The sequence below is a fragment of the Sarcophilus harrisii genome, chromosome 1 (assembly GCF_902635505.1).
Source record: "Sarcophilus harrisii chromosome 1, mSarHar1.11, whole genome shotgun sequence".
Classification (NCBI taxonomy): Eukaryota; Metazoa; Chordata; class Mammalia; order Dasyuromorphia; family Dasyuridae; genus Sarcophilus; species Sarcophilus harrisii.
The window spans coordinates 687,266,674-687,293,926 of NC_045426.1; the positions used below are offsets into that span (position 1 = coordinate 687,266,674).

The following is a 27,253-nucleotide window of genomic DNA, read 5'->3' on the forward strand; positions in this document are numbered from 1 at the left end:
TTGCCAACTAATAAAATATATTTTATTTTTTAGATCTTAAGTTACAAAGGAATTAGAACAAGGAGAAATACTCCTAAATATACATCAAAATAATGTGGACAATTTCTCTGGCTCATAGGAAATAAGTAAGTTGTGAACAGCTCAAGGGATCCTATAATCTTAGGTACCATATTCCCGGGTGATCTTTCCCTCAAAAGTACTTGAACTTGTGTGTTTAGATTAAGAGATGTGGTTGTCAGAAGCTGGGAGAATGGGACCTTTTTCGAAGGCTAAGGCAGCTCGAAGTTTTGGAAGAAAGAAAAAATCAAAATGACAATAGAAAAGGATTATCCAAAGTCCCATAAAATACACTGATGATACTGAGCGTGGATAGGATCAACGGCCTTCAGGACATTTTCTGTTATAACAGAAAGGAATGTCCAACTTGAGCAGCAAAACAGGACCAAGCAACAACCCATTTAGGGGCAAACAGATGTCCAGCATGTGATCCTTAGGACAGCAATCCTGAAGACCCAGGAGCATGCAGTGAATTGTGGTTGTGAGAGGAGGACCAGCCTTCTCCACAAGGGCAGCTGATTTTTCCCTCCTCTGTCATCCTGCAGAGGTGAGCACTCCTTGGCAGTGTAGGGATAGGGCCGAATCTGGTCCTGAACACCATGGGGCTAACTTTCTTATTCAGTTCTAGACGCTTCAGTGAGTCCCTGTAAAGAAGCACAAGTGACTCCTTTCAACACAGGCTGGTTCTGGATGAATGTGCTGCTCTGTTAGCGCACCTTTTGCCTGTGTGTGGCTCTCGTTTTGAGCAGATTATTCTGATCTTATTAGCCCCAGCTGAATTTCACTTTACTCCCGATTCTCCCATCATCTCCTCGAAAACTTCCACAATTGCCTGCGCACCTTCTCTTATTCCTTCCTAAGTCTGGAACCATAATCAAATCTGCCACTGTTCCTGGATGGAACACGCCAATCTAGGCCCCAATCATCATCCCTGAAACTGCCAGGGTCAAAACTGACCTCCTTGGCCATTGCTGTCCCCTTCAAGGACATAAGCTCTTTAAAGGCGGAGCCTGTCTTTGCATTTGCATCCCTAACACTTAGCTCAGTGTTTGTACTTAAGTGCTTAATAAATGCTGCTTCCTTCATGTAATTCATTCATCACTTTGGGAGCCTTCACCACGTTGGCCATAGGAACCATACTATTCTCTCTTCTCCTAAGAGCCTGGAGGTGAAAGTAAGAATTTACTTCAGTTCATTTTCCCTGTGAAGTTTAGAAGGGACTAATTACCTGCTCGTAGTCTTCTACATATTTGTATTTTTTCTCTCGGTAATAAAACCTCTTTTTCATGAAATAGAGGACGATGATGTCACACAGAACTGTGGTCTGAATGAATGAAAGACAATGGAAGATCAGAGTGACTCAGTTCCTCTCGTTTAATGCTACTCAGATTATTCACTCCCCTCCTTCCTTTTAATAACAGCTGGCAGATAGTACTTTAAGGTTTGGAGGACAATGGAGGACAATATACAATCCCAGCAGATCATAGACTCGGGAAGCATTGTTATCATTCCCATTTTGTCACTGTTTCGTCATTTTTCAGTCATGTCCAACTCTTTGTGACCTTACTTGGGTTTTTTTTGGCAAAGCTGTTGGAGTGGATTGCCATTCCTTCTCCAATCTTTCCCATTTTGTAGACCAGGAAATAGGTTGAGAGAAGGGAGATGATTTTGCTTTGGGTTACACAGCCAGGTAGTGCCATAGTGAACAGAGTGCCAGGTCTGGAGTCAGGAAGAGATGAGTTCAAATCCTGCCTCACATATAACCCTGGACAAGTAACCTACCCCTGTTTGCCTCACTTGTCTCATCTGTTAAGTGAGCTGAAGAAGGAAATGGTAAACTACTCCAGTCATTGCCAAGAAAACCCCAAAGCTTGAGGAGTTGGACAGCATTGAAACGACTGAGTGTGCAGGGCAGAAGTCACATTTAGATCTTCCAGATTCCAGGTCCACCCACCTATAATGGATCCCCCAGCTGCTTATGGGCCTTAGAATCTCATATCAGAAGAACAGATCAGAGAATGTTAAAAAATCTAATATGAAAACAAACCTCAGAGGCCAGCAGGTCTAATCCATACTCAAATAACACTTCTGCCCATAACATCCCTACCAAATGGTCATCTGCCTTCTGGTTGGTGACCCACAGGTTTAAGGAACTCCCTCCTTTCCCAGGAAGCTCATGCTGCTTCAGGATAGTTCAGGATGACAGCAGCTCTGAGAAGGAACCTTGGGATTAATTCTGCCCAGCTTCTCCAATTTAGGAGAAAATTAAATAAAAAGCTCCGCAGTTAGTCCCTTCTTGCCAAAGGAGCTCGGTGAGTACGGAGTGATCTCTGGGATACTATCCCACCATTTCGGTTAGCACAGAAGAAATACCGGCTTCTTACCACTCCAAACAGCGCCAATCCAGAGCCAACGTTTACCATGGTAGGGAAGATATCAAATTTCCCGGCCTGACAAATAAGAAACATTTGAGATTGGGTCAAGAGGAGAAGGGAAAAAGACAGGAGAAGGGTTTCCTCTGGCTTCTCAGAAGGTCTATGGCTTAAAACCAGCTGAGACGGGAGAGAGGTTTGGACTCTACCTTTCCAAAGACAATGATGTCAAAGCGAATGCCGTAGGCCTTGATGAGGGTCCGGATTTCCGTGCCATTGGCATCCTTATAGAATTTGGCAAACCTGGGGAGGAGATGTGGATGTTTCAGCAGTCCTACAGAAGCTACAAGACCTGACCCTCAGCCTCTTCACTAACTCTGAGGCTCCCAACAATTAGTAGGTTAATAAGCAGCAGTGGGTGCTGTTTAATAAGTTTTAAAGAGTTATAACATCACACAGCAGAACCAGTGCCTTACATGTACCAGGCGTATGATAGGGATTTGATGAATGAATGAAGAGAGTAATTGAGTGTTTTTTTTTTTTCTTATTCAGTCATTTCTGACTTTTTGTGACTCCACTTGGGGTTTTCTTGGCAAAAATACTGGAGTGGTTTGCCATTTCTTTCTCAAGGTTATTATACAGATGAGGAAACTGAGGCAATCAGAGTTAAGGGACTTGCCCAGAGTCACATGGTTAGGAAGTGTCTAAGGTCAGAGTTGACCTCAGAAGGACTCATTTTTCCTGACTCCAGGCCCAGCACTCTATCCACTGCACTACCTACTTAACCACTTTCTCTATAATCTACCTAAAAGACTAAGACAAAGCCTTCCTCACAATATTTGGGCATCAGAAAGTTCCTTTTTATGTCCTCATCATGGTCGCCACTAATTCAAACCAATTCAATTTATTAAGTACCTACTGTGCACATGGCTCTGTTTTGAGTCTGGCTATACTATTCAATTGCCTTTGAGTGTTATTTCTAATATATTAAGATCACCTGACTACTTAAAAAATTAAAACATTTTTAAAGGAAGTAGCAACTAGATAATTATCTTTATATCACTATCTAGTTGCTTCTTTCTTTAAACATGTTTTAATATAGTTTTAATTCAGTCAACCACAGAAAGCAGCTACACCCCTCCATGCTCATATAGAATGACCTATTCAAGAAGCCAATTCCATCTTGTGGACTTTATTTTTAGGGGAAAAAAGGAGGGAAAGAGGGAAAGCCATTCCACTGGAGGCTTATGGGGATATGCAGATGCCTCAGGTGACTTGACAATGAAATGTTCAACCTGCCTCTGTTTAGCTCGTGGGCAGTGACTGCCTGTAGCTGGCTGGAAAATGGCAGTGCTCCTGAGGCCATAGTTCCCTTATAGTGCCTAGCTTGGTACTAGTGTCCGGGAAGTTCCTTCTTGTGTGGCAAACCTGCCACTTTAAGGTTCGGAGGACAATGGGTATCCAATCTCAGCGGATCTTAGACTCGGGAAGCATTGTTATCATTCCCGTTTTGTCACTGTTTCGTCATTTTTCAATCATGTCCAACTCTTTGTGACCTTACTTGGGTTTTTTTGGGCAAAGCTGTTGGAGTGGATTGCCATTCCTTCTCCAAGCTTTCCCATTTTGTAGACCAGGAAATAGGTTGAGAGAAGGACTGAGCTGGTGGGCACTGCCCTGCTGCACAGAAAATCGGGAGCAGGAGTGGTCAGCTGCACCCAAAGCCAGCCCCTCTGCTGGGACATGTACAAATCCATTCATGCTCAAGGACATGGTATCACCTCTGCATCCAAAAAGAATTATTGTTTGGCCATTACTATAAAAGAGGATTTTTTCCTCTGGATGCTTTGTTGGGGTTCTGCATCTAAGCTGCCAATTCACCACAAGAGGGAGACCACACAGCACAGAATACTGCTGAGGAGGCCAGAAGACATTTTCCAGCTGGACCTCTGATATAATAGTTTGCATGCAAAAAAGGGGAGCTGATGGAGGGCTGCACAGAAAAACCAAATAAAACAAACTTACACTGCCCCACGTCGTGCTGTTTCAGAAAGGGAGAGGAAGACAAAAATAACTTGCTCTATTACTGCTTCATCAAAAATCTTACATGAGTGTGAGGTAATCCGTAGGCCCTCCTAGAGTTAACATCTGTGTGCTGTCCCTTGATGTGACACCAAACCAGGGGTTCTTAAGCTAGGGTCTATTAGTGAGCTTTCATAAAACATTGATAATTGCATTTCATAATACACTTTCTCAATAATTCTATTTTATTTATGCACTTAAAGTCATGTTTCTGAGCAAGGGTTCACAGGCTTCTGTCTGCCCAAGGGGTCCAGAACCAGAAAACGGGTGAACCTTCAATCCATCCTGCATTTTACTGAGGCAGAAAGGAACACACATGGATGAAGTGACTTGTCCAATGTGACTGGTCCTCACGGCACAGTTGAGATTCAAACCTCCAATTTACTTACTTTACAAACCCTCCAAATGCATGTGCCGAATTTAACTAGGATTTATCTGCAGCAGTTTTCAAAAACTAGTTACAAGAGGTCAGTCTTGCCTGGGTTCTCTGGCCTGGTTCTCGAAGGGCACAGACATTAGAAATGGGCATTATTTCTTAATCCCAGCTGATCAATAATGCTTGTCCTCTCCCAACTCCCACCCGAACATCTAGGCAAATAAAAAATGAATCCTATGACCCCTCCCACCTGAAGTTATAGCCAGGAGAGACAGTGTGGCTCAAGTCTTGATTATCAAGGCGGCGAAAGGAATACTTTGGCAAGCAGTGGGAGGCGGCCAGGTCCAGGTTGCAGTTCCACTTGATCTGAATGCCCATGATACCTCCCTGCATGTTTCAAAGAAAGAAGGAGGTCATTTGCTCATCTTGGAGCAAAGTTAATATACCGAGACCATCTGATCATGTGGAAAAAAAATCAATATATTTTTTAAAGCCACTAAAGAGTTAAAAAGAACCTCCCAACAGCAGCAGATGACGAGCTAGAGAGTGGCTATCAGTCCCAAGAAGGTTCTCTTGTGGAGCCATGCTAGAAATGCTCTTTCAGGAAAAAGCTGGGACAGAATGAATAAAAGCCAGCACTTACCTTCACGGCCATCTGCTGGAAGTTCTGCCCTGCGCTCTCCACTATTTGGCCGAGACGGAATATGGGGCAGTATGGGTTTGTCTTGGCGTCATAGTTACAGGAATTAAGGTAGCTAGTATTAATGTTGGGAAGGACATTCCTTCTGTAGCAGGAAGGGAGCAAAAGGGAATATGAGGTAAGGAAGGGAGAGGGAGAACTGGTTACCAAGAGCATTCCTCTAGGACACAAGCTTCATGCCCTTCCTGAGGACTTCCTTCGAGAATTCAGGACTCCATCCCTCTCCATCAGAGCCAATAAGCTATTCGCCTTCTTAGGAGACAGTTCTGGGACACTGCTGTCTCCACCCCCCACCCCCCCACCCCTTGCTGGCCACCCTGTGATAAGCATCCTCTGAAGGACTAGCCTAGCTAATGATGGACAGGGTCTACCCCTCGATCTTTCCAGCTTGGGAGGACCAATGCCCATGACTGGCACAGGCTTACGAGCCAGGGACTCCCCACTCAGGAGTGAAGGCCCCAATACTTACTTGGTGAAATTAAACTTGGGATACCAGATGTGGTTCTTAACCAAGATGGTGAAATTCTCTGTGGCCTTCAGAAGGGCAGGTCTGAAATCACACACACACAGAGACAAATGTAAACAGCTTCGGGTTATTCTAGCTGTCTCTCCTTTCCTTCTCTCAGACAGAACCAGATCCGCTGCCTCCAACTACACAAAGGTTGTGAAATGTTGGGGACAAGAGGGGTTCTCAATCACTTTGAGAAGTTTCCTATCTTGTGAGCATGGGGGGGCTAGGTGGCGCCATAGTGGATAGAGCACCTGGCTTGGAATCAGAACACTCATCTTCATGAGTTCAAATCTGGCCTCAGACACTTCTTAGTTGTGTGATCCTCAGTGAGTCACTAAACCCTGTTTGCCTCAGTTTCCCCATCTGTATTATGAGCTGGAGAAGGAAATAGCAAACCACTTCAGGATCTTTGATAAGAAACCCTAAATGGGGAAACAAAGAGTCAGACTAAATGACTAAGTTGAAAGTGGAACATCCTCTGTTGTAGAATTCACAAGCATAACTTTAATCATCTATTCAATTGACTGAAGTTATGCTTGTGAACTCTACAACAGAGTATGTTCCATTATAATAGCTTTTCTTGGGGAGCGAGGAAACAAACAAGCTAGAGTACTGGCTGAGGAGGTGGGTCATTCACTGTGCATTTATGACAACATTTACAGTGAGCCCTTGGGATTGATTTTATGTATACATCCCCAGACAGTTTAGTGACCATTGTGACAGGTCTGGTTTTATAAGTCAAATCTGCCTGCACGCTGATACCCTTCCCTGATGGGCATATTGTGGGCATGCCTCTCCTGGTACTGTGACCATCAAGGAGTGCCTCTTCATTTCCTGGCTGCTCTCTGTTCACCAAGCCTGAAGCGATCCTGAGAGGGCCTGCATCTTCCTTTAAAAAAATTAAAATTTTTATTTTCAGTTCTAAATTCTGTGCCTCCTTTTACTTTACCCCCTCCTTCACCTATTGCAAAAGCAAGAAATATGATACCATTATATATAGGAAGTCATGCAAAACATAATTCCACATTGGCTATGCTGTGAGGGAAAAAAACCAAGAAAAACAAAGAAGATGAAAATCATTGTGCTTCAATCTATACTTAGAGTTTACAAGTTCTCTCTCTGGTAATGGATTGCAATTTTTTAAAAAATCATAAGTCTTTGCAATTGTCTTGAATCTTTGCATCGATCAGAGTAGCTAAGTCTTTTATAGTTGATTATTGTTATCATATTGTAGCTACTGTGTATAATGTGCTCCTGGTTCTGCTTATTTCACTGTGTATCAGCTCATATAAATCTTCCCAGATTTTTCTGAAACCATGTTTACTATTTCTTACAGCCCAACACTATTCCATCAGAAACATGCTTGTGGCCTTGGTAGCCTTGTGCTCTCTAGGCAGGGGTCCTCAAACTACGGCCCGTGGGCCAGATGTGGCAGCTGAGGACGATTATCCTCCTCACCCAGGGCTATGAAGTTTCTTTATTTAAAGGCCCACAAAACAAAGTTTTTGTTTTTACTATAGTCTGGCCCTCCAACAGTCTGAGGGACAGTGAACTGGACCCCTATTTAAAAAGTTTGAGGACCCCTGCTAGAGAGACTGGGACATTTATAAGAGACATTGTTAACGTAGAAATGACAAGATGTGGTAACAGAGTTGATGTATGGGTTGGGTGCACATAAAGAGATGAGTATGAACAAAAGTGATCGGAAGGATGATGATGCCTTCAGTGATTAGAGGGGGGCTGAGAAGAGGGGAGATTTTGGTAGGAGAGGAGTAAAGAGATAATGAATCCAGTTTTATAAGGGGATGAAGGAGTACAACGTGAATAGGTAGGTTCAAAAAGGAAAAGTAGAAGAGATAAAGTAGAAAAGATCAGTGGAACAATTAGAGGGGGAAGCAATTTGAAGGAGTGGATCCATGGGTGGGCAAATTGATGGAACGGGATTGGTACAGGGTCGACAAATAGATACGTATGACTATGGAACTGGAAAGACTAAGGAAAAGAGCTGAATGGAATAAATAAGTTATTAAGAAGTGACAAGAGGCATAAACATTCACAAGGAGGTAAAAAAAAACTGAAATGAAAATACTGGAAATCTCAATCAATCAATCAGCACAACTTTATTAAACACATATCATGTCCCAGGCATTGTGCTAAGGATTGGAGATTAAAAAAGAAGCAAAAGACAATTCCTGCCCTCAAAGAACTTGTGGTCCAATAGGGGAGACATCACACAAACAAAACAAGTAATGCAGAAGAGATACAAAATAATTAAAAGAGAGAAGACACTGGAATTGGGGGGGTGTGTGTGCTAGGGAAGGCTTCACATGGAAAGTATGATTCTAAGTAGGGAATTAAAGGAAGCCAGGGAGGTCTCTAGTCAGAGGAGGGAGGAGAAAGCCTCTCAGGCATGAGGAACAATCAGAGAAAATGCCCAGAGCTGAGAGGAGGGTTTTTTATTATAAAATAACCAGGAGGCCAGGGTCAGAGGATCAAAGAATATATCTTAGGGGGAAAGTAGACATGAGGGAGGGGGCAGTTTATAAAGATCTTTAAATATCAAACAGAACATATATACATATATAATTCTGAAGACAATAGGGAGCCATTGCAGTTTATTTGGGAGGAGGTCACATCATGGAATATGCACTTTTCGAAAACTATTTTGGTGGCTGAATGGAGAATGGACTGGAGTGGAGAGAGTAGAAACAGTAGACTTCAATCCAGATGCTAAGTAACAAGGGTCTGCTTCAGGGGGTGGGATTGTCTGAGGAGAGAAGGGGGTATATTTGAGAGAAGCTGCAAAGATACAATCGAACGGCCTTGACTATATCTTGGATATGGGGAGGTAAGAGCCAGGAGGAGTACAGGATGATTCCTAGGTTGGAAGCTTAGGGGACTGGGAGCTTGATGCTGCCCTCTACCATTATGAGGAGAAAAACTCTGCAGTGACTTGCTTCCAGATATGTGCCTTCAGATTTTTGATACTTCTGTCACAGATCAGTGACTTTTCTCTAATTGGAGGCTGACCTCTCCCCTAGAGGACAAGAGGACGGGACTCAGAGCCAAATAGTCTTTAGGTTATTAGAGAGAAAGCAGCAATCTCATGGGAAACAGAAGGGAGGCTTCAATGGGGAAAAATGGGATCTGAGAACAGCCACCTCCCTCCCCAAATGACAGGATGTTCATGAGTTGAAGAACGTAACCCAGAGGAGAAAGGGAAGGGAAAGGACAGAGCTTAAAGAGATACGTGGGGCTCTTCTGAAGAGGGAAGCAGGGAGGCTGTAGGAGCTAACGGATGAGAAAGCGGATGAGTTGGGGAAAGGAAAATAGCTAGAGTTGCTGGTTGTCTGCTTTCTTTGATGATCTGATTAAGAACCATGGTGCTCTGCTGTCTTCCTGGGCACGTAACCCACGGTATAACGACAGCCTCTAAGACCTACCCAGATGGATGCCACCCATGGAATACAACCACTCATTTCTGGTGATTCCCATGGATACTAATGGCATTGCCACAAGGAAACTGGAAAATACTGCAGACTATTAGGAAGTCTCAGGCAAGAAACTTTTTTTTTTTTTCCCCACTGTTGGCCCTTGAAGGCAAGGGGTATAGAACAGAAAAAGTAATTTGGGAAATACACAGCAGCTAAGATGGTGGTGTCTGGGAATTGCATCTGGACTCCTGGATCATAATTTAAAATACAGGAGTGATGATACCTAGCTCCAAAGGGAATCCACCTGCCAAAAGCATCCCAAGAATAGATCTGCAGATTGAATCAAGCAGGGGAGGGAGAAAAATACCTGTGTGTATCCCCATAATTAGATCTCACAGATACTGTTGTTTGTCCTTTGTTCTCCAAGAGAATCATGACATCAGGGAGGAGATGCCATGACATGCAAGTTTATTAGATTTAAGTAATTTAAGGCTCTGCAGTCACCAGGTTCACTTTCCCTTCCAGAGCCATAGGCGTCCAGTAGCCAGACATAGATCAGGATCCCTGGAGAGGGCTCTGGATGAAATGGGAGACCTTGGCCTTTTTGAGCTAAGATCTTCAAAAGGTCTTAGTTTGACTGAGGCAACACCCATTCAGTGAGTAAGGAGAGGTAGCAATGGAGACAAAGAATCTCTTCTTTCACCTAGCTACCCCCAAATCTGAATGAATGAATGAATCTAGGAGGGAAAGATTCTCAGGGTTTCCAGCCAAAGCCAAAATGACTGCTATTTACATTCAATCTGATTCAATCAGGACCCAAACATGACCCAATGGGGCTTGGCCTAGGGATCCCATAGATAGGAGATCTAAAGAAGGAAAAAGAACAGCTTAAAGAGCCAGAGGTTGCCAGGAGATTTATTAAGTGCCTATTGTATACTAGGTCCTGTATTAAGTACCAGGGATATAAAGAAAGGCAAAAAGACAGTTGCAGTTCTCAAGAACCCCAAAAACACTTCTGTACAAACAGCTACAGACAAAATAAACTGAACAATCTATGGCGGGAAGGGAATGGCATTAAGGAGATTTGGGAAAGGCTTCTTACAGAAGGGGGATACTATCTGAGACTTGAAGGAATCCAGAGAAACCTGGAAGTAGGGATGAGGAGGGAAGCGTTCCAGGCATGGGGGACAGCCAGGGGAAATGCCTGGAGCTTGGAGATGGAGAATCTGGTGAGAGCAACAGCCAGGCTGGTGTCACTTGAATGAAGGGTATGTTGCAAGGAGAGGGAAATGGCACAAGGTATAAGCAGATTAGAAAGATAGGGGTAGGGGAAGGGCCTTTAATAGCAAAATCCAAAGCTTCCTCAAGGATCTGGATCCAAAAGCCAGAATTTAGGAAACAAGAGGAACTGTTGGTCTTAACACAAGGGGCAAAGCTCAGACATGATGGGATGAAATCCACTGTGAAAACATCTATGGCTATGGATGGGTTAAGAAAGAAACAGGAGAGAGAAAAAAGGGAGCTGAGGTAAGATAGCAGCATATTCTAAAAGTTTATTTGTCCAAAATTGAGAGAGGGGAACTCCCTCAGAGAATATTTAAAAGTCAAGGTCAATGGAAGGAGAAAGTGAAGTCATCTGGTCATTAAATATACTACAGGCCACCTGGACAAAAAGGAAAATGGAAGAGTTTTGGGAAATAGCTCACAAGCCTCCATAGAAACATATTATAGTAGAGCCACAGGGCTTCAATTAACCAGGCTTTGCTTCAATTAATCAGAGTTCTTCCTCTGCTAAAAGCAGAAGGATCGACAACTTCTTCTCTTAATGATATTTTTATTCTTCAAAAAGGCCTTTCAGTTAAGTCTTCCTCACTCTACCCCCCTTCCACTCAGCTGCCAAAGTGATTTCCCTAGAACATGGCTCTCAATACTTAGGTCCTTTCTCCATAGACTCCAGTGGCTCCCCATCACCTCCAGGGGTAAACAGAAAGTCTTCTGTTAGTCATTTAAAGACCCTTCCTGCTTCTCTGGTTGCTTATTCTCCACTTCTCTACACATGCTCTGACATTGCTACACTGGTCTACTTATCTGTTCCCCATGGTTGGAATCCTCAACCCCCTTCACCTCTGCCTTCTAGGTTCCCTGCCTGCCTTTAAGACCCACTCTCTGTAGGAATCCTTTCCCCCCGTCCCTACTTCTCATCCCTTCCCTCTGAGAATATCTTTCTTTTTCTTTTACTTAACTCTTTTTTTGAGAGGCATTTGGGACTAAATGCAGGGTCATACAGCTAATAAGCAGTAAGTGTCTGAGGCCTTATTTGAACTCAGGTTCTCCTGACTCCAGGGCCAGTGATCTATCCATTGCGCCATTTGGTTTCTCCAAGAGTATCGTTCAATTAACACTGGACAGATCTTGTTTGTAGCGTTTTCCCTATTAGAATGTGAGCTCCTTAAGGGAAGGACTGTTTTTGCTTTTCTTAGCACTTAGCACAGTGACTAACAAATAGAAAACACTAAATGAATGTTGGCTTAAAAAGGCCAAGGTCTCCCACTGCATCTGGGGCCATCTCTAGTCGTCCTGATCTTTATCTTGCCACTGGAACGTGGCTCTGAAGGGAAAAGTGAGGAAAAAAAGTGAGACTTGCACAGCCTTCCATCACTTCAATCCAATTCACTTGCATGTTATGGCATCCCTTCCTTGATGTTCTGGTCCTCTTTGAGAACGAAGGACAAACAACAACAATAAATGTTGACTGATCTGAAAATAATATGAAGAAACTAGTTGCTGGGGTGGAAATGATGAGAACTTTGGGGGCAAGTGATTGCAGCTTCTTAAAGTTTAAGATAGAGAAGGAGAAGAAGTCTGGGCAGAGTCTGACACGCACCTTCTAACTTGGGGAAGTAGATTTCAAAGGATTCGGAGGAAAGATATGTAGGATCCCAAAATGCTATAGGGAAAATCAGTTGGGGAGGGATGGGAGAATTCAATTCAGGAGACCCCCCAAAACCAATTTCAGAGAAGAGGGGGAAAAAAGGGATATCTTGAGGGAATGCTGTAGATACATAAGGCACTCACCAACCAGCTTTTTAAAGCTTAAAACAGAAGGTAGAAGTAAGGCCTTATCATAGGATGGCAGTAAGAGTTACTGGGCATGGTCCTGTAAAAACAGTGTCAACTTACACTTGTGTGGTCTATTACAACTGCTCACCTTCTTCTTCTTCTTCTTCTTTTCTTTTTTTGCTGAGGCAGTTGGGATTAAGTGACTTGCCCAGAGTCACACAGCTAGGAAGTGTTAAGTGTCTGAGGCCACATTTGAACTCAGGTCTTCCTGACTTCAGGGCAGGTGCTCCATCCATTGCACCACCTAGCTGCCCGCCCCACTTTTTTAAAAAATTGGTGGTGTTCTTAATGAGGGATGGAGAGGAGGGGGAGAATTTGGCTCTCAAAATTTGAAAAAGGAATATTAAAGTTGTTTTTACATGTAAAATGGAATTTTTTTAAAATGAGAGTATAAAAAAAATCCAGTGCTGGGAATGCTAAAACTCACAACAAGCTGAGGTTGGAGAGGAAAGCTAAGGACAACAGCTTTTTAAGTTCTTTATTTCATTAAAGAGCACTTTGTAATTGGATAAATAGAAGCATTTTGCCTTTTTTGGTACCTTCGTTGCCTAATATTTTATCTATTTTGTGCTTATCTTGAATGGAATCTCCCTTGCCAATATGACTTCTTGGATTTTATTCTTACTACACAGAACTGTTATTGATTTTGTGGGTGTGTTTTGAAGTATGCAAACAAGAAGGGTTTTAAAAAGACTCCCCTAGGAGAAAAAGGAGGATCAGAGAAGGGCCAGGATCTTTGTTTAGCATGGGTGGGATGATAACTGAAGATGATGATGGAGAGAGCTCTTCAATGCCTACTTTGCTTCTGCTTTCTCTGCCAGAAGAACAGAAAAAGATTGAGTAACCCGGAACTAATATCCAAGATGGGTGATGACAGAAGAAGAGCACACCCATCTCCCATGATGAATTCAGTGTGCTCAGGCCAGAGGAACTGTGTCCTTGGGTCCTGGGAGAACAGGCACATGGGATTGCAGAGTCACTGTCAGAAATGCTCGAATAAGCATGGCAAGGCGGAGAAGGACCACAAAACTGGAAAAGGGGCAAACATCCCAGTTTTTAAAAAGGAAGAGAGTAGACTCTGTCACCTACGGGTCAGTGAATGTGACTTTTGTTCCTGAGTCAATTCTAGAACAGATCACTAAAGAGTTATGAAATATGGAGAAAGAAAGGGTCAGTATGGCGTTATCAAGGATGGGATGTTTTTGTGTTTTTGACTAGTTTCACTTCCTTTTGTGAAAGGATTGCTAAACTAGATAGATGGTAGGAAGAAGGCTGTATATTGAGCTCATCTTCGTTAGCAAAACTTTGAGTAAAAGTACCTATCTTATACTCTCCAGATAGTGATAATTTGGATTCTATGGCAATATCATTAGCTGGATTTAGAGCTGGTAAGACTGTTGAACTCAAATGATAATTGTTAATAGCTCAATATGGATATTTGAGGAAGTCTCTAGGGAAGTGTCCCAGAATTCTGTGTTTGTCCCGGTGTTGATTAACATTTTAAAAAATCAGTGATGTGGATAAAGACAGAGATGGCTTGCTCATCAGTTTTGAAGGTGACACCAAAAGAGCAGAAAGAGCTAACCTAGTGGATGATAGAATCAGGATCCAAAAGGATCGTGATGGGTTAAAAGCTGAATTTCATAAGATAAAACTCAGTAGAGATAAATGTAAAGATTTATATCTAGATATTAAAAAAAATCAAAATAAAAGATAAGGAAGACACAGTTGGACAGTTCTGAAAAAAGATCTGGGAGTTTTAGTGGATTAGAGGTGTAAGAGAGTATAGCAAGTCTATCACTTTGGTTCTGGACATACTACTTTTATTACATGCCCCCAATAGCTATTATGGATTAGGGTGAGGAAGTATAGGTGATATAATACCAGAACTGGAGTCAGAAAGACCTGAATTTAAATCTGGCCTCAGATACTTAGTAGCTGTGTGATTCTGAGCAAGTCATTTAACCTTGTTTGCCTCAGTTTCCTCATCTGTAAAAAGAGCTGGAGAAGGAAATGGCAAACCATTCCAGTATTTTTGCTAAGAAAACTCCAAAAAGCGTCACAAAGAGACAATGAAAACAATTAAACAATAATAAAGAGTTCATTAGCTTTTTTTCCCCCCTTAAGCTACCATTTAACTGTTTTGACTTACTGGGCTTCCTGTTCACTAAAAACTCCAGTCATTTACCTTGAGCATTATTTCTTTGTCTAGTCATAATTCTTCTCTCCTAAACTGGTTTGGTTAATGTTTTTGCACTTGAATGGACAATTTTTACCCTTTTCTTTCATTTGTAAAATAAGCAGATTGGATCAAAAGATCTAAAGCATCTTCCAGATCAAAATATTCTAGGAGTTTTTACTCGGCCATAACTGGCAACTTTTAGGAAACATCTGGGACACCACCTGGCACAGTAAATATTTGTTGAATGGGACCAAACTCCTCCCTTACAAATCATAATTTATGATCTCTTCACTTTCCCTAGCTTAGGTCTGGGCCAATCTGCCATGACTCACCGGGGCACGTAAAGATCATTCTCCACTGGACACCAAGCCATCACCTCACATGTCTTCACGTGAGCATTATAGTTTACACATCTTCCAGTTGTCACTCCTGGAGCAGCATCAGGAAGAACAATGAGACAAGTGTCTCACCATAGTGTAGACATCCCAACTCTCCCTCCTCCCCCATTTTCTACTATTGGATTCATGGGTACCTTAATCAAGCCATCAAGCAAGTTTAATGTGTAAAGATTTGGGCATCAGCATGAAGTCCAACTGCATAGGAACATGAGATCAATGGTCTCACAAGGGAATTACTTACTACTCAAGGCAAATAGATACTTTCTGGGGTCTGAGAAAATTGCAGAGGACAGAGATCTGGATTATTAAATACTGGCCTTGTTATAAGACAATCCCAGGGAATCCTGAAGACTTCTTGGCCCTTAAGTTTTTTTTTCTATCAGAGAAGGGATAACTCCATACTAAAGCAAGATGGCCTTCCATCTCTGATAGAAAAAACTCAAGGCTGTTCTCTCCATTACAGAAAGTCACATCGAGAAGGGTTCAAATGTTAGTGACTGCTGTTCCAATCAAACACATGGCTATTATTTGAACCCACAAAGAAAACATGAACTTTGAGCCTGCTGGCCTTTTCTAGAGGCTTCCACTAAGATCAAATAGATTCTATGAAGTGCACCATGGGAGATAAGCTCATACCACTGCTGTGGACATCAGAGGAGGAAAAAGGACAGTCATCATCTGATTTACACTCAGTTTTAGCACTCGGAAGCTGAAGAAGACAAAAATGAGGAAAAATAAGGCCCGTGTGGGTTTATTTTCGAAACCACAGCCAGTACCCATGTCCTAGGACCCATGGCACTCACAAGGACAAGGCACAAGGAAGAAGACCATCGCTGGTAGCCTGTTCTACAGGAATGTTTATCACCTACCTCAGCACAGGTGCCCTGTCTCTGATCCAAGGTAGTAATCATGTTGGTCATGACAAACAGTGAGTTCTCCTGCTGTAGAATGGGAAGAAAGACAAGAATGTTGACATCTACCTACAGCCCACACATACAGACAGAAAAGTCAGCCAGTTGTCGATTTACATACTATCGGCTGCTCTCAAGTGCCATAGTGGAAAGCAACCTGGTGGTCCCTATGAGAAAGATTCACCATTCAGAGTCTCTTGACAAAGACACATGCTTTTGGAGAAGTGACTGTTCTTTCTTTATACAAACTTTTACCCCAGATACTCAGGTACCTAGGCTTGGTGCTGATCAATCATCATGACTAGCATGGTAGGATGTAGAGGGATTTCTTTGGATATTCTCTTCCAAACTTTATCCAACCTTGTGGTTACATTTCACAGAACCTATTTAATGTCCTTAGCACACGATTCCTGATTGGAAAGCTATGGTAAGATCAAAGTCTGTGTTTTCTTTGTCAGGTTGGATTATCATGTGTTTGATCTTTTACCACAAGAAAGGTCTGAAAGTCCCTCTTGTCCCTCATCTTCCCTGCATATTTTCATCTCAGACAGATTTTGAAATCCATTTTTCTTATTCTCTCAAGATACTAATAAGTGTCTGCCAAATATCTGTATGTATGAGGCATTGAGTCTTTGCTTATCTCTTTCAGCCAGGTCCAAATAACCACTGGCTTATATCATTCAACCTTTAGACATTTAGTTACATAGCAGTATGTCACATGATATTTTCAACTTGCTTTGTATCTATGTGTATAAAGTCTGCTTTTAAAGGAAGAGTTTATTTCAGTCCTCTGAGTGAGTTTTTTTAAAATTTTATTTTCTGAGGCAATTGAGCTTAAGTGACTGGGCCAAGATCACACAGCAGGAAGTGTTAAGTGACTGGAGCCAAATTTGAACTCAGGTCCTCCTGACTTCAGAGCTGGTGCTCTATCCACTGCGCCACCCAGCTGACCCCGAGTGAATTTTCAAGCTGATTGATTTTAATCCTTAATCTGATTGGAAGAGAATGAAGACACAAATAGAAAAAACAAGAGGGAGACTAGAAGAAATAAAGATGAAAGTGGACAACTAGAAAGTCATAACATAATAAAGAACTATTATGCTGAGTCAGATGACTTGAGAAAGCATCTTTAAGACATAGTGTGATCAGATGAAAGAGAAACCAGATCTTTAAAGTCTAGGAAAACACCACAAAAACTCTGGAATGGCTTAAAAGAGATATAAGAAGTTTAAAGGAGGAAATAAAGACAGAGATTAAAACTAAAATTTGGATAGAAATAAGATTGCAGAAGGATGGAGCCAAGATGGCAGAGTAAAGGCAAGGGCTCATCCAAGCTCATCTTCAAAACCCTCCAAATTCTTTTAAATAATGACTCTGCAGAAATGAATTGAACCAACTACACCCAGCGAAAGAACTCTGGGAGATGACTATGAACCACTACATAGAATTCCCAATCCCTCTATTTTTATCCACTTGCATTTTTGATTTCCTTCACAGGCTAATAGTACACTATTGCAAGGTCCGATTCTTTTTGTGCAGCAAAATAACTGTATGGACATGTATACATATGTTGTATTTAACTTATACTTTGACATATTTTATATGTATTGGTCAACCTGCCATCTGGGGGAGGGGGTTGGGGAAGGGAGGGGAAAAATTGGCACAAAAGGTTTTGCAATTATCAATGCTGAAAAATAACCCATGCATATATCTTGTAAATAAAAAGCTATATAATAAAAAAAATGACTGAAATAAGATTGCAGAAAAGAAATGAGTAAGGCAAAACAAGAGAGTCGGTAATATGAAATGTCAGAATTTCATTTTCAATTCAGTTTCACAGGCTCTGAAAAGGAGAATGATAGATTCAGAATTTGAGAAATACAAATACAGAAGAAAAGTTGCTAGGTTCACTAGGCATTAGAATGGTAGAGCTGGGATTCTTTCTTTACAACAAGTCCTTCTAGTTTATAAAATCAGAGGATCAGAGATTTAGAACTGGAACGTGCCTAAGAAGTCTTCAAATCCAAGCCCATTATTTTACAGTTGAAGAACTGGAGAAATGAAGCAATTTATCCCACGTCACACAGAATAGCAGAGCCAAAACAAAATTATGTGATGATCAATTCTGATGGAGCTGGTTCTTTTCAACAGTGAGGTGATTCAGGCCAGTTCCAATGGACTTGTGATGGAGAGAGCCATCTGCATCCAGAGAGGATTATACAGACTGAATGTGGATCACAACATAGTATGTCTACCTTTATTGTTGTCGTTTGCTTGATTTTTTCCCCTTTCTCATTTTTCCCTTTTGGATCCGATTTTTCTTATGCAGGTTGATAAATGTGGAAATATGTATAGAATAACTGCACATGATTAATCTATATTGCATTGCTTACTGTCTAGGGGAAGGGGGTAGGGGAAAGAAGGGGGAAAAACTTGGAACATAGGATTTTGCAAGCATAAATGTTGAAAACTCTTTTTGCATGTGTTTTGAATATTAAAAGTTATCATTAAAAATGAAAAAAATGACAGAGCCAAGATTTAAATTCAGGTCTTCTGAATCCCAACTAAATCTCCTTGTTCATTCATTTCAGTCATAACCAAGTCTTTGTAACCTCATTTGGGGTTTTCTTGGCAAAGATACTGGAATGGTCCATCGTTTCCTTTTACAGATGAGGCAAACAGGATTAAACTTGCCCAGCAATAATTGTCTAAGACTAGATTTGAATTCAGGTCCTCCCAACTCCAGGCTTGCGGTCAATACCTTTTCTATTATACCATGTTGCTTTCCTCAAAGAAACTGAAAGGAGAGGAATATATATGTGAAATATAATCCTGAAAACCTGTAACTTCAGTATTAACTGATCAATCAGATTTTTCTGAGAAGTACTTAAGTCTAAAATCAATTTTTGAAACTGAAACTGCTTTCTCCTCCCTCCTCAAATTATCAGAGAGCATCGACCTGATCTCTTTCATGCTCTGCCCTGTATTATGTTTACCTATATATCATTCCCCACAGTGAATTACAAGTTCCTTGAGGGCAAAAATAATGCCATCTATTCTATCTCTTCCCATCTGGCCAGTCCAGAGCTTTGTACATAGGAGGGTTTGTTGAATTTAAGTTGGGATAACCACCCTGGGATTGATTGCAGAACAGAGAGGGAAGAGAATTGAGTTGTAAAACTCTTTCCTTACTGGCCCCTACGGTAAACAGAGGAAGACAGAGTCAACACCATAAGGAGTCTGTCAGAGCCCAAACACCAAGCCATAATTTACTCAGTCTGAGAGTGACCTCCTTCTAATTTTAGGGACTAGTACAAGTGACTTGCTCAATGTCATACAACTGGTAAGTTTGAGAAGCAGGACATAAACCCAACATATGAACTCCAAACCCAGTCCTCCAATCATTGCCTCAGGCTGCCTCTATTATTTCACAGATAGCTTGATCAACATAGAACCAACAGCTAATTTTAGGACTAGCACTGTATTCAGTACAAATAAAAATTTCTATTCAGTCTGGGCAAAGAAGGAATAGAAGAACTTGTAATAGGCAAAAAGGGAATAATAGAAACAGGAAATCATGCAGATGGAACTTGTAAAGTTTATTTGTGAAGAAGCCAATGAATCTTTAATCCCATTAAGAAAGGAGAGTTTTTATATAATCTGTAAAACATTCTACTCAGATCTACCATAGAAGGCACCGTGGCTATGCATTACCTTACAAGAGTTGTAATAAAAATATCAATACTAATGATAATCAAGACAGAGCTACCATTGCCATAGCAATTTAAGGTTTGCCAAGCACTTTCGTAATGCTAATTCATTTGACCCTCGCAATCCTCCTGTGAAGTGGAGACTACAGGTATTTTCATCTCTGTTTTACTGAGGTTCAGAGGTAAAGGGACTGTTGGAAGACATGGGACAGCTGTTGGAATACATGGGAGCCACCTGACAGTGGCTGCTGGAGATCCAATCCAGAATGGATCTCCTCTTGTGAGAGGATGATACAAGGACTGAGACAAAGACTGAGAGGCAGATGCTGTTCTTTGACCGAGAGGCTGTCTGATCCTGACTGAGTTTGTCCCAGCTTATATGCTCTATTCTAATTACACTATCATAGGTGTGAATCTTGTGGAACTATATTAAGTATTAAGTACATGTACTGAACTAGAGAACTATTAATCACCATGCTAAACTAGATAACCATTGTCTTTAGAAATTCCACCAAGTTAGCACCTTGTAAGAATCCTTGTTTTAAGTACAGAGTTCTGGCCCACAACAAGGGACTTGCCCAAGATCATATAGGATTCAGATCTGGTCCTTCCTCATACCACATCCTAATGATTCTCCTCATTATTCCATGTTGTCTTTCTACAAGAAGATACAGCAGGTCCTTGAATTCTCAGGAACAGGTCAAGGTCAAATTAAGTCAACAAGCATTTATTAAGAATCTACTATATATTCCAGGCACTGTGCTGATCAAATTAAGTTCTCATTAAAAAACCCTGCAATTTATGGATGCAACAGCCATCTAACCACAATATTTATTTTAATTCCCTTTACAGAATGCTAACTACTCTTCCCTTCTCTGGAACCTCATATTCACCTTAATATTTGAAGGACTCATGATTTTATGTGGATAGGTACTGCCCAAATGAGGGGATCCTAGATCCCATTCCTTCTCACCTTTAAGAGTTTCTATGGCCAAAAGGATCTATTCTATTTTTTATTATTATAGCTTTTTAATGACAAAACATATGCATGGGTAATTTTTCAACAATGACCCTGCAAAAACTTCTGTTCCAACTTTTCCCCTCCCTCCCTCCAACCCATCTCCTAGATGGCAGTTAGATTAATACGTTAAATATGTTAAAGTATATGTTAAATACAATATATGTATACATATTTATACAGTTATCTTGTTGCACAAGAAAAATCGGATTTAGAAAGAAAGTAAAAATAACCTGGGAAGAAAAACAAAAATGCACAGCTTCCTATTCTTAAAAAAAGTTGATGTGATATAAATAAGCTTGAAGAGAGGGGGATTTGAAAGGCTCTAGGGTATTTATTTTTGCATATTTTTCTTTGCATAATTTTAAGTCTCCCATGAGATCTAAACTACCATGATCTGATTGATCCACATGCATAAAAGTGCAGGTCCAAGACTGTCCTCCTCCCCCCAAAAATTCTTCCATCAGTCCTGAATTAAGGGTGGCAGCTTATCTCCATGTGATCACACTTGTGATATAAAGTATATGGAGTAAAAGGTACACATTTCTGTTGTTCTAAAGAGGAAACAACAGTCATTAAAAATTGTGAAATGTTAATGTTTACTTTAGGACTTTTTTTTCCCCTAATTCAGAGATCATAGCTTAGAAAGCTAGTCCCTAGACAAGAACAACCTTCTTCTATTTTGCCTTGTGCTCACACTGGCTTTTAAAACATTATTAATATATTTTGTTTTTATACTTCCTGAATTTCCCTCTTCAGCTTTCTTCGCTTCCTTCCCTCCCCAAACTGCCCCTTATAACAAAAGAAAATTTAAAAGAAGAGGAAAAAAATCAGTAAAGCCAGTCAATATGTTTAAAAAACTGGATATTAAATTCAATGTTCCACACCTGTGGATCCTTCACTTCTTCAAGGAAAAGAGGGATCCATCTTCTATCTCTAGGATCATTAGAAACCTAGGATCATATTCTTTCTGTTTCTACCACATACTTTTTCTGCTGTTTTGTGGTAATTGTTCTTTCAGTTATATTGTTGCAGTACAACACACAATGTATATATTTTCCTGGCTCTGCTTACTTCGCTTTGTAACAGTTCATACCAGTTTTCTTTTGCTTCTCTGTAGTCATAATTTCTTACAACGCAATAACATTCTATTATTTTTATGAATCTTGTTTTTTTTTTTTTTTTTTTTTTTTTTTTTTTGGCATTTCCTCAATTGATGAGCATCTACTTTGTTTCTAGTTCTTGCCTTGCACGAAAAAAGTTGCTATAAATACTTTTGGAGATTTTTTTGTCAGTGATTTCTTTGGGACACAAGCCTAGCAATAATACCTCTAGTTTATGGAAATTTTACTCATTTATTTGCTTAACTCTAAATTGCTTTACAGAATAATTGTACCATTCATTCACTAACAATATATCCCCCTCCTGAATTATGTCTCGTCATGGCAGAGGGGCTTGTGTAACTCAAGGAGACAATTAGCTGTGTCATGCATGGTTATCCAAGAAGGACAAATCATAGTGAAGAATTCTGACAAAAGGTGATCCACTGGAGAAGGAAGTAGCAACCACTCCATTATCTTTGCCAATAAAACTCCAATGGATAGTAGTGTGTGTGTGTGTGTGTGTGTGTGTGTGTGTGTGTGTGTGTAGCATGCTATAGTTCACAGAGTCATGAAAACTTAGACACAACTGAACAACTACACAACAATCTATTGACAATATTGACTATTTCCATCTTGGTCAATTTGTTGAGGTGAAACTTTAGGGTTGCTTTGATATGCAAGTTTTTTTTATTATGAGTCACATCATCTTTTAACTTAAGAATTCCAAAATCTCAGAGCTGGAAAGAACAAAATTTCTCTAATACAATCTTTGTGAACAAGATAGAAACAGGTTAAATGATGGTATACTTAAGTAGATTCAAAAAACTGGACCCAAAGAATAGTAGATTAATGGGTGGTTGTAACCTTGGATGGATGGCTCTAGTAGATTACTCCCATTTCTCTGAAACAAAAACATATGCTTGGCCTATGTAATTTAATATTTTTAATCAATGACCTGGATAAGGACATACATAGAATGTCTATCATACTGACAAATAAGGCTGGGAGATAGATCCAAAAATGTATAAAAGGGATGTGTGCTATTTATCCTGGGGAAATGATGACCCTCCAGGTAAGGGTCATGATAAAAGACCTTAGATTTTTGAAGAGCTGTATTGTAGAGGAAGTTTTTGATGTGCTCTGCTCAGTTGGAGAGGACAAAACTAGGAACTAGGCAGAAACTGCAGAGGAAAATTTTGACTAAATATAAGGAAAAAATTCCCAATAATTAAAGCTAACCCAAATTAACTGGATAGTACAATAGAAATTATTTCCCCATTATTAGAAGTCTCAAGAAGAGAATGGATTTGATTTTGAGGACCATATTGGAGCAGATGTCCCTGAAATCTCTTCTAATTTAAGATTGTGTGCCCTCAGAAAAAGCAGAACATGTCAGAGTAGGATGCAATATTCTCACTTCCCTGTTCTTTCTTTTTTTCCTTGAATTTAATATGAAATAAAACAAGAATTTCCCTACACAGTATAAGAGGAAAAGATTTCATGTGAGATTGTGGATCTCTATTGAGTACTTGTTTTACTTTAAAATACATGATAAGTTCAACATGTAACTTTCAAAGCTATCTTATCAGTTGGTGTTTCTTTCTGACCTTTTATCTGTTCTATTCTCTGTATTTAAAAAAACAAAAAAACAAAAGGTGTTTTAATGTCTTTTTTCTTTTTCTTTTTTTCTTTTTTGTGCTATTTTATCCCTATCCCCTTTCTTCTTCCCACCCACTCCCATTAGGAAAAAAAAGAAAAGAAAAGAAAAGAAAAACAAAGCCTTTGTAACAAACACACAGTCAACAAAAACAAATTTCTACACTGGTCATGTTGGAAAATGTCTCTCTTCTGTATCTCAGGTCAATCAGCTCAAGAGGTAGGATTTTCAGTTCTAGGGAATCATGGTCAGTCATTGCATAGATCAGAGTTCTTGAGTCTTTCAAAGTTGTTTTCTATACTGTTTTTGGCACATTGGTTTCCTGAACTGCTTCCTTCACTCTTCATCCTTTCATGGATCCTATCTTTCTGGGTCAGTTTTGTTCTCAGTAATTACTATCAAAGCTGTTAGTCTACAAATGTAATTCTCTGCTGCCATATAATATTATAGCACATTGGGGCAGCTGGGTGGTTCCAATGGAAGGAGTTATGGTCCTGGAATCAGGAAAACCTGAATTCAAAAGCGGCCTCCCACACAAGTTGTGTGACCTGGAAGTCATCTAATCCTGCGTCCCCAATATCTTTGTTGAGAAAAACTCCAAAAATGAGATCATGAAAGTGTATGTCACGACTGAAATGATGAAACAAAAACAATATTGTACCAATTCAGGCATAGAAGATTAGCTTTCTCTAGCTTCCAAACAAATTCAAAGCACAAGAGTTTTCATGTTTCTTGGGTCCTGACAACAATTTCTCTCGATGTCAGGTTTTAAGTGTTGTAGTTGTTGTTGTTTAACCCTTAAAGCTTTGTAGCTGAAGAAGTGATAATAAGGATCACCCCACTATCCAACCAAACCTCCAGACTAAATGGACACTAAGTGACTACTTAGGCTTGCTTTTCATTTTGTCCATAAGGACAGCTCTAGGTTGGGAAGACTGGTCCAAGTCTTGCCCTTGACACATATTCACTTGAACCCTCTGATGGCTGAGATGCTAAGTTACAATAAAGTTCCTGATTTGCAACAATGGAAGGAGATTTCCACATCAGGAATTCACCACCCACTAATAAAATCATGTGTCAATCTAGACCAGAAAAAAAAAAAGTTTGTGAGCAGGAACTTAAGATGGTCATGGGGGTAATAACCATTAAGCACAGCTGCAAAGCAAATAAATATAAGGCATGAGTGAGTACCGGGAAGGGACAAAGGGTGAAACGTACCTGAGCCGGGATCACACAATCTGCCACATCCCAGATCCTGAGCCCCAGGTCAGAGGTATTGGTCAGAGCCACGCCTTTCACCTTTGTGGTAGTAGAACTGACCACTGAATCAATCTCTTGGTAGCCTTTTTCCCAAATAAACACCCACCTGCAAAATAGAAAGCTGATTATATGTATCTTTGTACAATGGGGCTAGTGCTTTCTCCATGTTATCACATCACTTAGATTTAGGGTGGGAAGTGTGATTTAGGGTGTCCAAAGCTCTGCATTTTGCAGATGAGAAGGGAAGTGACATAATTAGCAGAAATGTAATTTAATTCTAGGTCTTCTGATGGCAGATCCAGATTTTTTTCTAGATAGATGGAAAAAAGCATTTATATATATCAGGCTCTGGGGATATAAATGGAAGTAAGGAAAACAGTTCTTGTCTTCAAGCAGCTTATTTTTTTTTTTTTTCTGAAGCAATTGGGATTAAGTGACTTGCCTAGGGTCACATAGTCAGAAAGTATTAAGTGTCTGAGATCAGATTTGAACTCAGGTCCTCCTGACTTCAGGGTTGGTGCTCTATCCACTACACCAACTAGCAGCCCCCAAGAGCTTACATTTTAATGGGGGAGATGATGTACCAAGGGGAGCTGGAAGGGGTAATAAGCAATTTTAGGGGTACGGGATAAGGATCCTGGGAAGTGATTGTACAGTGCTAGTATAAGATATAGCGAAAGATTTTGGTGGTCCAGTGCAAGGTTATGGAAGGTGAGTGGGAAGAGGGAAAGAGGGAAGGTCATGATTTTATTCAATTATTCAATGACATTTGACTCTTCACAATTTCATTTGGGATTATCTTGGGAAAGATACTGGAGTGGCTTTCCATTTCCTTTTCCAGCTCATTTAACAAACGGGGAAACTGAGGCAAACAGAGTTTAAGTGATGAGTCCAGACAGTCTATGCACTATGGCACCATATGCAGGCTGTAGTATAAGCAATAAGATGAAGAGATAGCTCGTTGCCTCTAGGTAACTTCTGATAATGAGAGCCTCCCATTTCACGATCATTAATGGCTGGTTGAATACCAATATTGCCTATTGCATCAGATTTGCAGGAATTACAGAAATGTATACAATAATCCCTGGCTGCAAGGGATTTACATTCCAGCAGATTCTGGATCCCTTATCTCCCTTTTGTGTGAAAATGCTTATTTTCCTGGTCTGGGAGACATAGAGGAGCCAGTTTAAGAAATCTCCTTTCCTCTGATCCTTGCTACTCCTCTGAAGAGAGTCCTACTGAGCTATGGCAATAGTGGCTGGGAGCTCTCCCTATTTCAGGACCACTCCCACTCTAGTCCTTCCTCCAGTCAGCCACCAAGCACAGATCCCAGTGTCATTATGCTCCTCAGTAGATTCCAGTGGCTCCCTAACACCTTCCAGATCACACAGAAACCCTTTAATACCTGCCCCGGAAGCTACAGGAGACTCCCCCAACCAATGTTTTTGATCCTCTTACATGTTAGATTGCCCTGGGCTACTTGTTTATATCTTGTTTCTACATAGTTGCTTGCATGTGGTCTCTCTGATGAAGGATTTGTCTTTTGCCTTTTTTGCATGTAGCAGACATTTAATAAATGTTTAATGATTGATTTTTAAAACATTAAATATTTTTAACTTATCCTATCCTTGAGAGCTTTCAACTAATCTGAAAGAGAAACTCTTATCAATCAGTCAATCTCTAATTCTGAAACAAGAGCTACTGCCTAGTCTTTGATTAGCCTAGGAGGATCTCTTCCCTTGTAGTAATTTGGAAGGTTCTAAGACAAGGATAAAGGGTAGAGGCCCAGGATTGATCCATCTCAGCAGTACCTCTGATATCTGAGGGGTGAGGAGGGAGAACATTCCAGGCATGGAGATTACAAGTGAGAAGTTATAAAGTTGGGTTATGGCCATATCTTGTATGAAGAAGAGCAAAGACAGTGTCACTATTTTACAGAGTATTGAAAAGGGAGTAGGTAACAAGGTTGGAAAGGTAGGAAAGGGCCTGGTTGTGAAGGGCTTTAAAAGCCACAAGATTTCATATTTGATCTTGTAGGTAATAGGGAGTCACTGGAGTTTGATGGGGGGGAGGAGGTAGGATCCACTGGAATGTAAAACAACATGAGCTCAAAAAACCAGGAGGCTCTGGTATTAAGATCAGCAGTCAGGTTGTGAAGATAGAAATGACAGATGTTGGTGACAAGGTGAAAATGTAGGGTTAAATGTTAGTGAGTGAGGAACTGAGAATTACACAACAATGTAGGGAGCTTGGGTGATTAGAAGAATGATGGTACTCTTGATAGTTAGTAGGAACCCTGGAAGAGGGAAAGATGTGGGGAAAAGACAAGAAGATTTATTTTGTCCATGTTGAGTTTGAGATGGCT

The 27,253-nt window shown here is 40.6% G+C and overlaps 1 protein-coding gene across 2 annotated transcripts in view; it reads right to left on the bottom strand.

Moving 5' to 3' along the window:
* P2RX4 (purinergic receptor P2X 4) overlaps positions 1-27,253 on the bottom strand; it is a 34,066-nt gene continuing 6,813 nt past the window's right edge. Inside the window, exons 2-12 of one of the 2 annotated variants that reach the window (XM_031948556.1) lie at positions 24,847-24,994; positions 16,099-16,167; positions 15,866-15,938; positions 15,164-15,260; positions 6,054-6,134; positions 5,528-5,669; positions 5,135-5,271; positions 2,639-2,732; positions 2,442-2,507; positions 1,286-1,381; positions 1-701 (exon numbers count right to left, since the gene is read on the bottom strand). In XM_031948556.1, coding sequence (XP_031804416.1) covers positions 672-701; positions 1,286-1,381; positions 2,442-2,507; positions 2,639-2,732; positions 5,135-5,271; positions 5,528-5,669; positions 6,054-6,134; positions 15,164-15,260; positions 15,866-15,938; positions 16,099-16,167; positions 24,847-24,994 — 1,033 coding nt within the window. In that variant the 3' untranslated portion in view covers positions 1-671. Of the gene's footprint in view, positions 702-1,285; positions 1,382-2,441; positions 2,508-2,638; positions 2,733-5,134; positions 5,272-5,527; positions 5,670-6,053; positions 6,135-15,163; positions 15,261-15,865; positions 15,939-16,098; positions 16,171-24,846; positions 24,995-27,253 lie in introns of both variants that reach the window. The other variant, XM_031948555.1, reaches the window with a different exon arrangement.